Source organism: Leuciscus leuciscus (genome assembly GCF_965113295.1).
Source record: "Leuciscus leuciscus genome assembly, chromosome: 22".
In the NCBI taxonomy this organism is placed as follows: domain Eukaryota; kingdom Metazoa; phylum Chordata; class Actinopteri; order Cypriniformes; family Leuciscidae; genus Leuciscus; species Leuciscus leuciscus.
In genome coordinates this window covers 24565026-24580476 of record NC_138746.1, presented here as the reverse complement: position 1 = coordinate 24580476, position 15451 = coordinate 24565026, and the positions used below count along the sequence as shown (strand labels likewise).

General features: G+C 36.5%; 1 protein-coding gene across 1 annotated transcript in view; it reads left to right on the top strand.

The window, feature by feature from the left end:
* Nucleotides 1-11428: 11428 nt before the first annotated feature.
* Nucleotides 11429-15451, top strand: part of loxl4 (lysyl oxidase-like 4) — a 39258-nt gene continuing 35235 nt past the window's right edge. Inside the window, exons 1-2 of the mRNA XM_082153701.1 lie at nucleotides 11429-11539; nucleotides 13612-13927. Of these exons, the coding sequence (XP_082009827.1) occupies nucleotides 13633-13927 (295 nt within the window). The 5' untranslated portion in view covers nucleotides 11429-11539; nucleotides 13612-13632. The remainder of the gene's footprint in view (nucleotides 11540-13611; nucleotides 13928-15451) is intronic.

Sequence of the window (15451 nt, the reverse complement as noted above, 5' to 3'; positions counted from 1 at the left end):
GTGAATCCCGCATTTATATGCGGCTGGGCCTATGTATTGGAATGTGTGGTGTCTTGTCAAGCATGGCAAACAAAAGTTTTATTCAAATTATGAATATATTATATTAATTATCCTATGGCCTAGACGGCGCACAAGCTGTCACTCATTCAATGAACGCTGTCTCACAAAGTTTCGTTATATTAATCAGTGAAGCTGACTACACAGTGAATCTCTTAGTTGTGTAATGTCTACACTTTGTTAGAGATCATTGTCGTCCTATGCCCTTTGTGCTGGTCTGCGACGCGCCAGGCATTACGTAATCACGTTGGAAAGGTCACGCTGGACGTGGGCGGAAGTACCGCCCCATTGTTTACAAAGCGAACATGCGAAGACTAATACAAAAGCCCTCTAACAAAAAAGGTAAAACAATGATGTCGGACAATTTGAAGTTGGAGGAGAAAATGAGATGGAGTTTTTCGCTCTACTCTACCTTTTTGAGCCAGAGTAGCCTACACATAGACGGTAAAAGAAAGGGAGTACACAGATGAAGACCTTACGCCCGTTTCACACATACTCTGTGCAGTGGCGCCTCCAGAAGTTTTTCATAGGGGTGGCCAGATGGGGGCACTTAAAATCTTGGGGTGGCACACCAAAACTATAAACCATAATTTCAGAATTGTATTCTACTGTTGTAGTAAACCGGCCTGTAGAAAACTCTCAGAAAGACTTAAGGAAACTCCTACTGATATACTTTGGTTTATTGTGTTATATTTAATGTTACTAATGATATAATGTGCATAGACTAATAACAGTACAGTTAACATTTTTGAGTTGCACAACAATTCTGTTTTATTTTGCGATTATATTTGGCATAAGGTGTACATTTATTGCAAACAAAACAGTTACTGGGGAAAAGCATGATACTGGCAGATACAAATAAAAGCAAGGACAGAAACAATCACATCTTTGCTTTATGTAACAGGACTTTCCCAACAGGGATCAATAGTCTGATCTGATTACCAGGCTATACAGTATGTGTAAGAAACATTTATATCTTTGCTTAATGTAAAACAAAAATAATTATTACTGTTACAAAAAGAACTTCCCAACAGGGATCAATGGTCTCTGATTCTGATTACCAGGCTTCAGAATAGCTTTATTCGCCTGTTGCTATGTTTTTTGGCAAACACATCCACAAAGTCATCAAGATTTATGGCCCTAGCCCTTCTTGATTCTACACTTAGCACACCCAAATTGCTTAAACGCTCATCAGTCATGGTACTCAAGGCAGTTTTGATTAACTTTAGCTTAGAAAAACTGCGCTCACAGGATGCAGTGCTCACGGTGGCACTCCAAACATTTGGTGGAAGACCTCCTTAAATGGCTCCAGAAAGACAGTGAGCTCTATTAATGCCTTTGGTGTTTCCTGACCACTACTTTGCTTCCTCTCAAGAATGCGCTTAAGCTGGGGGATCTCATATTGTAGATCCTCAGTACTGCAGTTGTATTGTGAGGCAAATGGAAACACTACATCTTTCTCACAAAATATGGCACTGCACGGATTCAAGACCTGTATCCCTTTCGTTATGACACAATTTTCTTTAGAAAATCTTCTCTTACCTCAGAGAGAAGCACATCAATAACTGGAATGAATGAACCTGTCCGAAAGGACTCTTTCTCTGTGCTCTCTTGTCTTTGAACTATTGGAGTGAACAAGTAATGCCCTTCAAGCAAAGAGCTTGGTCTGACCTGACGGCCTGAAGGTGTGGCACTGATGTTGCATTGCTCAGTAAGAGTTAAAGTATTGTCCCAGATGTCATTAAAGAGAGAGTCCTCTCTGTAACTCTCCAATGTGTCAACAAGAGAGTCAACAAGTGTGACAGCTGTGCCCAAATCAAGTTGTGGGGACTGTAAAGTATCTGACTGATATTTTATCTCACCAAGAACACTGGTGAATGTTACAAGGAGGCTAACAAACTTGAGATCTATTTGGGCTAATAAACCTCTTGCCTCAACAGCTCTGTCACCATTTTGCTCTTCTGATATTTCTTTTAGTAGACGTATGATGGCTGACAGTCTGTCTCTCACTGTCTTGCAAGCATTATACCCATAGACATAATAAATACATAGACGCCCTATTGGCCGCTGGATCGTACGTCAACGGCGCCGCCATACTGCGGAGGGCAACTTTCCTATACCTCTCATAACGAGAACTGAGAAAAATGCCTATTTCGTGTGCTGCTTGGGGCTTTACAAATCGAAACAGGTCTCAGGGAATTACCTTTCACAAGCAAAACTGAAAATTTGTTTCTGGTTGTATTTCATTTACTATTTTTATTTTCAGAGGAGAAAGGCCGCGAAATTTTAAAATACTACTGTTATTGTGTCACGAAATGTAGTTTTAAGAGTTTTTCAGTCGACAATGTAGTTGTTTAAAGCTCAAATCTGTGGTTTATTTATAAAGATAGCGCCTATTTAAAAATGTTATCTGACGGTTTTGGAGTTGTGAGATCCAGCGATCACCGGGCGCTCAGCGCTCATGTACCCCGCCGAGAACAGCCTTACCTCGGCTAGTGCTTCTGACGTTCGCCGCTGGATCTGATGTCTTTAGTCTAGTGGTTAAACATGAGAATAATTTGTCTTGTGTATATCTAACGGGCGATCTTTGGTCTCAATAATCTATAATTTGTTCCTTGGCAAATCGTTTTGGCTGAGGGCAAAGTGAAGTTTCATAACTTTATATATTTAAGCTATTTAACTTTAACGTTGTAGCCTGCTGTATGTTTGACTCAATCGTTTACTTTATTTCTTGACTTGTATAGATTCTTATACCTTTTAAAAACTGAAATTTAACAAAAAGAGACAGGGTTGAGTCATTTTATTTTATATAGCCTATGTAAGAATATTTTAAAATATATAAATTTACATTATTTATTAATGTTATTATAATAATATACCACTTGCGATTATCAATCTATTATAGTTATGCTGTTAAATTATTGTACTATTCATAGTAACTAATTATTTTTTATTGTCTATATTCTGTAATTGATATTTCATATTCTATTGCTATTATTATAGTATTATACATAAACTATATGCTATTATCAATATATTATTATTATATTATAGTACTTATGATATTATATAATTATACTTTTCATTACTATTTTATTTGCTGCTACTGTTTGTTTATTTTATTGACTAAACTATTTACTATTAGCCTACTTCTCACTTTATCTTATATTTACTATTTGCATTGCACTGTAGTTGTACCATATCATATGTATTACCATAAAGGATCTTTGTTATTGCTAAAATCGGGTCAATGACAGATTGCTTTTTCCACAATAAGAAAACTTTTTTTAATTTAATGTGAAAATTAAATTATATCTCAGTATGGGGGTGTTCACAATTCTTATCCAAGAATAAAAAGCCAAATACATGACAAGCCTGAGCTTTGGCCATTCCTTATTAAAAAAAATATTTTATAAGTCTAACTATCGAGATTTTAAATAACTAGGGATGGAACTTTTTTGTACACCAAATACAAACCACTGAAATCGGTTGATAAATGTAAAAAAAATTTGGTTTTTATCCAGACAAACCGCAGCTCACCTGTTTACTTGCATTTGATTACAGCGCAGTCTTGCCCTCTGCAAAATGGCGGACGCGTTGACGTATCGCAGCAACGTTCCAAAGCGGCCAATAGGGCGTCTATGTATTTATTATGTCTATGATTATACCTACAGTACATGCCCACCGTGTCTCTATCAGTCTTTGTAACTCTCTTGGGGCCCCCTGAAACATCTCCCTCTGTACCTCAAGCCATCTTTGGTGCACATATGACCCTGACACAAAAACATACAGTTTCTGCAAAAGAGAAAAGAAGCAATTAGCTTCAGGGATGCATTTCACACTGTCAACTAATACTACATTTAAACAATGCCCATTGCAGTGCACATAAAAAGCTAATGGGGACTCTGATTTTATGCGTGCTTGCACACCTGTGTTTTTTCCGCTCATGACTGAGGCTCCGTCATATGCTTGCCCTACAAGGTGGTTTTTGTAGTCAAGACCATGCTTCTGCAAAATTTGAAAGTGCTGCAGCATCAAGGCCTCAAAGGCAAGGAAGCTCTCACATACTGACCCATTGTAATAGTATCTTATTACAAAGGACATCTGTTCTTTTTTGCTTAGGTCTTTAGTCTCATCAACCAAAATGCTGAAAGCCTCACTTTGGGAAACTTCACTAGTTACTTAAGTGCGGACCATTTCAGCTAGACAATCAGTTATTTCATTTTGTGTGTCATGCCCAAGATATGTTGCATTTCTTTGACTTGTCATTTTTCTTTTGACTGTGGGATTGTGTTTGGCTAGCAGTTCCATAACAGCGAGAAAGTTTCCTTTATTCTCACCTTCTGATTCTTTATGTGCTCTCTGTGCTATGTTCTGCGTAGCTGTGAGAAGCAGGGTTTCTCCAACAACTTTAATGTACTCTCTATTTTCCTTCACTAATTTATTGTATTCTGCATTTAAGGAGGCTGAGAGAGAGGATGTGCTTGCAGTGGATTTTTCATACTCTGCCCATGCTAACATTGCATTTGTATGTGCTTCAGATTTGGCATGACCTAAACGTCCCCCATCTTTGAAGGTTGCCTTTTTCCAATGTTTGAACCCCTCTTCAGATGTAAATACTGAATCACCTGAGGAGGGGAGACTGAAGTGCCGGCAGGCATAACAGTAGGCAGAGTCTTTACTCTGAGAGTATTCCAGCCATTTATGTGTGTTGTACCAGTCTTTAGAGAAGCATCGTCTTCTGTCCCCTTGATAGGTACGAGGGAAGATTTTCAGATGTGGCTGCTTGGGCTCTGTGTGCAGTGCATACGCGGTGCAGGAGCAGCACGCGCTATAGTGCTTTCACATATGCTGCGTTTGCAGTGCGTAACTGATCCGTGGCTGTACCACAAACTCACTATTTGTATTTCAAATCCAGAAGTTATCAGCAAATTTGATTTAAAAAAAGTTTTTTGTCAGCATTGCTATTCTCTTTGTACACACATACTCTTTAATAGACGTATTCACGTTTAAACACAATTTAAACAAAGTATTAAATGCATTACTTCTATATAATTATATATTAAGTTGCTCAAGCAAGTGGTAAAATATTTAACCATGCACTTATTTATATTAAAATCGCATATATTTTAAATTAAAACTTAAAATTGACAAAAACAGCCTTTCTTTAGCATAATTTAAATCTTTATGCAATAAATATTGCATGTCACAAAGAACTTGTTTTTCCACCTCCACAAATGAGACGAGTGTTGTTCATTATGTCGCCTTGTTGAAGTAAGTTGTAGTTTTCCTTGATTTACCCCGGTCTTAAAGTAAAAAGATGACTGTGAAAAATAGTAGTATTTAATTAAATGCATTTATGGTAAGATTACTAGGCCTACATTTTATTTAATTAAATGTATTTATGATGAAATTACTACATTTTCATGTCAATCTGGTCAATCTGTGTTCATTTTGACCACGAACCATGCGCTGTCACTTTAATTCAGCGCGTAAAGCACAGCAAAAATAGACTCGGTGCGGAAACTATCGCTGCACTGCTGTATACGCACTGCAAACGGAGTAGGCCTATGTGTGAACTGTGAAACGGGCGTTCGGCAGATGGAGGAGACCGCTACGTCCAGCGTGACCTTTCCAACGTGATTGCGTAATGCCTGGCGAGTCACAGACCAGCACAAGACGAACAATTGTGGTTAAAAAGTATATACATTTTCATTTTATTTAGAAAATGACCGATCGTTTCTCTAGATAAGACCCTATTCCTTAGCTGGGATCGTGCAGAGCCCTTTGAAGCACTTCAAAGCCCTTTGAAACTACATTGATTTGTACTTCAATTTGGTTACCGTTGAAGTCCATTGTGTGGAGAAAAATCCTGAAATGTTTTCTTAAAAAAAAACTTAATTTCTTTTCCACTGTAGAAAGAAAGACATGAACATCTTGGATGGCATTGGGGTGAGTTTATTATCAGGAAATTTTCATTTTGAGGTGAACTAATCCTTTAACGAATTTAACTCCGAGAAGACTCTTAACTCTGAGAAACCACGCCGTGAAATGGGCTGGTGAAGCAATTCCTCATAGTTAAATGGCAGTGACACACAAAGGTTATAGTAATAGGTTATAGTAGTAGGCTACTGGAAATTGTAACCCATGTTACCATAGTATTATTTTTTTTTCCTACTATGGTAGTCAATGGGACCTGAGATCTGTTTGGTTACAAACATTCTTTCAAATTTCTTCCATTGTGTTCAGCAGAACATGTTCATTTATACAGGTTTGGAACAATTTGAGAGGGAGTAAATTATGACAATTTAAATTTTTAAGTGAACTATCCCTTTAAAGGGATACTCCACTTTTTTGGGGGAAATAGGCTCATTTTACAACTCCCCCAGAGTTAAACAGTTGAGTTTAACGTTTTCGAATCCTTTCAGCCGATCTCCGGGTCTGGCGGTACCACTTTTAGCATAGCTTAGCATACATCATTGAATCGGACAGGACCATTAGCATCTCTCTCAAAAAAATGACCAAAGAGTTTCGATATTTTTCCTATTTAAAACTTGACTCTTCTGTAGTTACTCTCATTCCTGCGTAATAATCAAGAAACTTTGCTGCCGTACCATGAGTCCAGCAGGCGTAATGATATGACGCAGCGCCTGAAAATAGGTCTAATAGGTTAGACAAACTTAGTCCCGGTCACGTTGGAAGTTACCGAGCTGGGGACTATTTTCAGGCGCTGCGTCATATCATTACGCCTGCTGGACTCATGGTACGGCAGCAAAGTTTCTTGATTGTTACGCAGGAATGAGAGTATAGTTCCTAGCCATATCAGCCTAGAAAATCGCAACTTTTCATTTTCCGTTGGTCTTAGTACACGATGTAACTACAGAAGAGTCAAGTTTTAAATAGGAAAAATATCGAAACTCTTTGGTCATTTTTTTGAGAGAGATGCTAATCGTCCTGTCCGAATCAATGATCTATGCTAAACTATGCTAAAAGTGGTACCGCCAGACCCGGAGATCGGCTGAATGGATTCGAAAACGGTAAAACTCAACTGTTTAACTCTGGGGGAGTTGTAAAATGAGCCTATTTCCAAAAAAAGTGGAGTATTTTTCAATGTGCAAGCACGCAGCATTATTCAATGTGTTGACATCATTTCCACTCAAACAGGAAGACAGGGCGGGACACATCGAACAGCTCCTCCCCTTTTTTAAAATAGCCAATAGTGTTTAGTTTATATCACAGCTCGGCCAGAGCCGTTGAGCTCGGTAAAGCTGCAGTTTCCTCCTAATCTTCTCCATATCGCTTTACAATATAGAATTCTGTGCAAAATTCGAATGGGTCTGATACGTTTTCTGTACTGTGCCATTCACCATGTAGAAAATATAAAAAATGACAGATTTTAGCCTCAGCTTCAGCGTCTTCTTATAATGGTGGGGGCGGGACACTTAAGATTCTAGAGAGCATTTGATTGGACAGAAAATCTGAGAAGCTGAAGTCATCAAAATATTGATCCATATTGGTGGAGGTGAGAGACTTTGATTGCTTAAATCTTCTAAATGTGAATTTTGTCAGTGTTGTGGAGCACACCAGGTTATAGATAACAGTAACATATTCGTACTAAAAGGCAAACAACTTCAATTTTGATTTCATGGGGACTTTAAATTCGCAACTTCGGATGGAAACAGAGAAACAATAGAAGATATTTGAAAGTAGTGACATGTTCTTCACTTTTTTATTTTAAACAACTAAAACTGTTTACTTGTGCAATATTGTAATTTACCACTTTGCTCTGAAGTCTGGCAGTATATTTACAAAAGAAACTCCAGTGCTTTATGCAGCGTTTCGTGAACACCATGGCAGTATTTTCTCAGACAGTGGTGCCCTTCATGGACGTGCGAGGCCTGCGTTATGAAACTTGCGACTCATGAGAAGAGAGAGAAAACAGTGGGGGTAAACCGGAGGAGGTGCTATAATTTGAAAAGGCAGTTGTTTATTGTTGAAGAGCATGTATTTATTTCATGGCACCGCAAATTGTGGCTAAGGGCAGAGCCGGGTCTCGGTGGGTAATTACAGAGCTTGAGGCAGCGCCCCACCACAGCAGCGTCTCTTAAGAGCCTCTGCTTTCCCTTACACACACTTACACACACACACACACACACACACACACACACACACACACACACACACACACACACACACACACACACACACACACACACACACACACACACACACACACACACACACACACACACAGACAGTCTACGAGGACTTGCCATCTATGTCCATTAGACATATGTCCATTCATCATGCTGAAGATGCCACCTGTGTTCTCAGCTAATGATGCTTCTACTAGCATTGTATTATGTTAAAGGTGAAGTATGCTAACAGTCAAAGTTTGGATGCATTTGTCTGAATTTGTTTCGCATGGTCTTATAAACATTACTGATCAAAAAGGTTTATGCTTTAAATGCTTGAAAGTACATAGCAGACAAACATTTGGGGTCAGTAAGATTTTTTATAATAAAATAAATGTCATCTCTTATGCTCACCAAGGCTGCATTTAGTTGATCAGAAATACAGTAAAACTAATATTGTAAAATATTATTACAATTTAAACTGTTTCTATCTTCATATATTTATTAATGTAATTTATTACTGTGATTGCAAAGCTGAATTTTCAGCGTCCAGCCTTCAGTGTCACATGATTTTCTGCTCAATAAATATTTCTGATTATTATCAGTATTGAAAACAGTTGTGCTGCTTAATGTTTTTGTGGAAATTTTCCAGGATGTTTTATTTGAAATATATTTTTTTGTCACTGTTGGTCAGTTTACTGAGCACTTGCTTATTAGTTCAAATAAAATTAATTTCTTCAGAAAACAATTTTTTTTTTTTATATATATATTTTTTAATAGTTGATCAAGATGACTTTTAATTAGAGTTCAAAGATTTTAATTGCCACTTAATCTCACAATTGTTATTTTATATTCTGTGTAATTGTGGCTTTATAATTACCAGACTGTTTTTATATATTTGTTTTATATATAATAACGAATCTATATCTCAATGCTACTAAAATCACAGTTGGGACTATGTAACTCACAATGTAACTTTTAATTGAGTAAATTCTCATGAAGTTGATTGAGAGTACAGCTATAATCTACTGTATGTATGAATATATATATATATATATATATATATATATATATATATATATATATATATATATATATATATATATATATATATATATATATATAAATACACATACATATTATAAACTATAAATCATCACATTATTCAGTTTGTGTTATTTTATAGTTTTTATGACTTTACCATTATTATAAAATGTGGAAAAACAGTAATAATAAGGAATGAGTGGGTGTGTCCAAACTTTTGGCTGCCAGTGTATGTCACGTATGCCACCCATGATGAGTCACATATAATGTACATGTATAGGTAGAAATAGCAATCTTGTTGATTTGAGGTGCTGATGTATATTTTTGGCTCTGTTTCTCTCTCTTCCAGTCAGTTGGTAAGATTTCTCTTTGATTCGCTGTTCTAACAGTAACCCCCCCTTCCTGTCTTGGTTTACCCAGTGGGAAGGAACTGCATTCAAGCACATAGTCACACCAAGTTTGGCACAAAAACAACTAAATTGCTAGTTTTCAATTGACAGCGAATATGTGAACAGAGGTTAGGTAATTAAGGAAATTGTTAAATATTTTCTCTTGATGGTAGGGCATTTTTCCATGTGGGTGTGATTTAAAATTTCTCTTGTTTGCTTCTAAATCTGTGCATGGAAGTTACGGTAATTGTTTCTGAGGTGCAGCCCACCTTGCGCACAGTTATGGATGTGATTTGCTAGAAATATGCCGGTGAATCTAAAACAGTCCTTCTGAGGTTTGTTAAAACTGAAATACACTATCAACAGAACATGCTAATTTTGTCACAAACTTTTCTCTCATAAAGCTCACAGACATGTAAACATTTAAAGTATGTACAAATAAAAACAAGTAGCTGTCCGGTTTATCTATAGAGTGACCGAACGATGTGTGGACGAAGTGAAAATGAGTCTTGAGATATTTAAGAGAATCCTTACTGTGGTTTAAAGAGAAGGATGTCTTGCTTTTTTGGGAGTGAGGTTTGTGGTCAGCTCACTGAAGAAACATCTATGTGGTTATGCAGCTTCTTTTAGTTACTTGGAATTGTGACATATGGAGTTATTCAGGACTCGAGATCTTCCTGTGGCTTTGTGTAACAAAGTTGGCCATAAAAAGTTGTGAAACGATACAAAATGTCAAACGATAAAACCAACTTCTTATTTGATGCGTTACATAAAACCCTTTGTTAAATGTAATCTTTTTTTTTTTTTTTTATGAAAGTATAATAGAATGAAGTTCAGATGAGTCTCCTTGATATAAAAAACAACATGCATATGCTCTATAACAAACATAATTTCGTGAGCTTAGAATTATAAGGTTCTATCTCCACTTTTGGTCGAAATTGAGTTTTTGACATAATCTGATCCATTAGGTGTTTATTAATGCCTGTGTGGTGTTATTTTTGTAAAAAAAATAAAATAAATTGTTAGTAGTTATTAATAATTAATCAAATAAAAAGGTTCCATCTCACAAAAACATAAACCGAGTTGGGATTATAAGGTTCTATCTCCTGTAGATCCAATCAAGCTGTGTGCTTGTATTATAAATATATAAATTGATTAAAATCAATGGTTATATACATTTATTCTTTGAAATGTGGGGTTTTATTTGTAAAAGTGGAGATAGAACCTTATAATTCCAAACAGAATCAGAGCTCTCAGAATTATAAGGTTCTATCTCCATTTGGGCCATCTTAAAAAATCCCATTTCCAAATGTGCCAGGATTTTGATATTCTATCCTCAAAGTACCTGTAGGGTGATGGTCTTGTTGAGCTATAATAGTAGATTATACTACATAACAGTTTTGCCAGCTGGGATGTAAAAACTTTGATGCTCAATATCTCAGAACTACCATAAACGGAGATAGAACCTTATAATTCTAAGCTCACGATTTATAGTTAAATAATTACAAATGCCTGGTTTATTTACTAATAATGAGTTATTTAGAAGAAAATGATCAGACACGTGTATATACGTATACACTCAGAACAAAGGTTCAAAAGCTGCGGGGGCGGTACATTAATGTTACATATTAGAACCTTTTAAAAGGTAAATTATCATATGAATGTATGTACTGTATACAATTTAATGCAAATATACTACAATACGAACAACTGCTAAAAAATTCACAATTCTGCTGGAGAGGCATTGATGTGAGAAACATTGAGATAAAGATGGAGACATCTGTGGGAGGGATGTAGAAGTGATAGAGAGAGAGAGGGAGAGGGAGAGGGAGAGGGACAGAGTGTATGTTCAACTTTCTCCTTCATTCATTTTCCTCCAGTCCGTGACTGACGTGACTTGCGTGTGGCTGCCAGGTGAGTGAAATTTGACTTTTAACTCTTTGGAGCGTCTGCTTGGGCTCCTAATGATATGATTGAATATGTGTTTCTTCTTCTTCTCTTAGTGCATGCTTAATGTTATAGTGGGTTTTAATGATTGATTCATGAATTAAGCCCATGATTTCTGGCCACTTACCTGGATGAGGTTGAAATGTTATGTGCTTTTGATATACATTGATCTATTTGTATATACATGATCTATTTGTATCTCTAATAATGTGTCTCCATATAGAGATTGAGAAATAATAGCTATTATTCCTGTTTGTTGTTTGGATACTTTAAACAAAAAAATAAATCATGTTGCTTCTTAGACCTACATAGACAAGGTTACTGTTATCACACCTCTACTGAAACTTTTCGTCCATCTAACATGCCCCAATGCAACATGTACAAATCTGTTGGGTGAACCTCACTAAACCTGTAAAGAGCATGTCTGAGTCATAATTAACTCCAAAATGAAACAAGAAAGAAATCAGAAATAATATTTGGGATATTAAAGGTGCGTCCCAATTCACTATGTGCTATTCTATGACGTTTTGTAGTATAAATAGTGTGAGTAGTGTTTTCACACAGAAAATCCCCCCCAAAAAAAGTGCACTTTAAATATCCTGAAGATGCACTTAATTAACCGAAAAAGCAAAGGTTGGAATGTTGGACGCTTCGCGCATTCACCTGACGCAGCTTTAGTTACGTAGCGGAGGGGGAGGGGCTTCAGATCAGACCTCGAAGTTGATTGACAAAATAACCTTATAAAATTCATACACTACACGGTTGAGTACATAGTTGCATAACATTTCCTACTTCCCACTTCTGAAGTTGTGATTACGAGCTCGTCGCATTCAGGTGTTTTGTTGTCGGAAAGAACAGAAATCATGGAGGACACCGGGTTTATTCTTGCCTATTTATTGGGAAAATTGTATTTGAAGCCAAAATGATATTTAGCTCCCATTCATTGACAACCATATAAACATTCACCATGCTATGTAGATAGTCAGCTTGCTGACAATTCTGGAATTTAAGTCAAATATTGAAAATTTTCATTGTGTATAAAACATACAATATGCTTCAAATGGTATCATATTGTAAATATGCACTACTTTAAAGACAAGACAAGGAGATGTAGCTGTTGTGGAAAAAAACGAATAATTCCAGTCACAGCAGCAATAGTCCTCCCCTCCGCCATGTTTAAAGTTTGTGGCCCACCAAACTTGTGAATTTGGGTGTTAAAATTATTCCCAAGCTTCCCAGTGATACGACTTGAGAGAGTGTAATGTTAAATGTTTAACTAGAAAACTTGTATTTACGATAATTATGATTGCGCGTGAAGGCAGCATAAATTCACAGTGTTTAGTGCATCATTTGTGATGCAACTTAAGATTTAAATTTTTTATTTTATTTATTTTATTAGTTTAGTTGTCATAATGCAAAAAATCCTAATGGTCTTCAAATAGATTTGTCTTCATACAAAATATAATTTGTTACATTTTTGTTTTGACGTTGAAGTGAAATGTGGCCTAGCACGCCAAGTCTAAAATTTTCGTATGCATTTTTTTGTATTCGTCATTCGGTGGCTCTGAATTGTCAAAACGACCCTCAAAATGCTTGCTAGTTGCTATGGATGCGAAAAACGCAGAAATCCCATTTTTTTTTATGACGGATGAAAGTTTCGAAGGCAGTGTGTAAACGTGATTGACACAACGTGAGTTCATATTTACTTTTTAACGTGCAAAAATTTCGGACTCTGTGTGCAAGGACCTTTTAATATTTCCCAAATGATCTTATTAACGGAGTTGTTTAATGTTCTGCTAATTCTTAAAAAATTGCTTTTGCAAAACATGTTTAGACAAAGACTCCAGTTATATCAGTAGCTTAATAAAAGCAGTTTAATTTTACATGTAGTGGGTCACCTCATGGAGGCTGCCATATTGAGATCACATGACCAGCCGAATAGCTACTACTCAATTTATCTCTATCACTCACTCATATTACTGTTAATTTAATTTAGTAGTTAATTTTCTAACATGGACCCCTGTTGTTTTCTATTCCAGAAGCCTCATCTGTGTGTAGTCATGATTCGGGCCATCTTTCCCTCGAGTGTTCTTACCTTCACACTCCTCTTTTTGTGCACGGATGCACGTCCCGAAACGCCTGTCCGGTCAAGGCGTGCTCCCGCTGCCAAAGTGCGACTGGCAGGTATCGGCCACAGAGAAAACGAGGGACGAGTTGAAGTTCTGCACAACGGGACGTGGGGCACCGTTTGCGACGACGAGGTCGACATTAAACTCGCTAATGTTGTTTGCAGGGAACTGGGTTTCCAAAGTGGCATAACATGGGCGCACAGTGCCAAGTACGGAGAGGGAGAGGGTGAGTGAATTTCTCTATTAAAATACATGGCATGTGGGTTATGAATCTCTTTTTCTTTTTTTTTTTAATTAAGATGTTGTCGTAATTTACTCACCTTCATTGTTGTCCCAAACCTGTATGCCTTTCTTTATTTAGAAAGATGTTTAGGAGAATGTCAGTGCTGCTCTTTTCCATACGATAAAAATGAATGATGAAAGCCTCCATGCTCCAATTTTGAGTTTTTGGGTGAACTATCCCTTTAAGTATTTTAAACACTTGCTGTCTGAGTAGCTGAGGCTTGAGAGTTTTAATCTCTGTTATTTTCACAAGTAACTGTGGATTATGTGAAAGGCTTGAGCGCAATTGCGTATAAAGGCGCATTGCTGTTTTAAATAGCTGTTTCACACTAGTGCAAGTGCACAGAGCTACAGTTCTTTACATCGCCCAAATCGCTCCCTGTAATTTCACTTTAAGGCAGCTATAAAGATAGCCACTAACCCAAAGCATGTATAACACTTAGTTGGCAGGACAACATCGTCATTAAAACTAAAACAAACCCTTCAGACAGCTTCACCAGAGCTCTTTTGTAATGTTTTTGTTGGTGAAACTTCTTTCCCATATTAAAGAAGTTTTGTGTAAATGAAGTCTGCAGACTTTTGCTGTATACTTATGTACCTTTTCTTAAAAAAAATATTTTATGACAATAATTGAGCTATTGGTAGTGTCTCGCTTAAAAGTAGTTCACCCAAAAATTGTCCTTATTTACTCATCCTCATGTCGTTCCAAACATTTATGACTTTCTTTTGAACACAAAATAAGTTTTAATAGTGATTGCTTTATTTAACGATTTGAGACTGAAGCTTTAAACTTAAAAAAAAATGTCAAAAGAACCATAAATGTCTCACAGAAGTGGTCGGTGCAACTTGTATGTTGTATTTCAAGTCTTCCAAGCAGATATTATAACTGTATGTTATGAACAGAACAAAATTGAAGTCATTATCCAATGATAATCTTCTCCTCTTCTCCAATTTGAGAATCATAATCTGATTCATAAGTCTAAAATGAATAATTCAGGCCAGTTTTGAACTGGATTGACTGATTCACTGAAAATATTTTACTTAAAATAATGATTAGTTTATTTTTCTTATGAACTTTCAAATATCAGGGTATCCAGTGAATAACGACTTCAATTTTGATCTGTTCATCACACAAAACGTATGAAACGAGAGTTATTCAGGCTTGGAAAGATATAATTTTCATATTTGGTTGAACTGTTCCTTTAAAGTGCCTATTATTCCTACTTTTGTTTCTGGGGTCTCATGTTATAGGTTTACATGCATCCAAGGAAAATTTTTTTTATTTTTTATATATATATATATATATATATATATGTATATTTTTCTCTTAATATACATTGTAGCATCACCTTTTTTCTCACAGTGTCTGAAATGGTTCGATCAAGAGTCCGGTGTCTCTAAACCCCTCCTTTCCAAGAGATTACTCTGCTCTGATTGGTCAGATGGCCCAGTCTGTTGTGATTGGTCT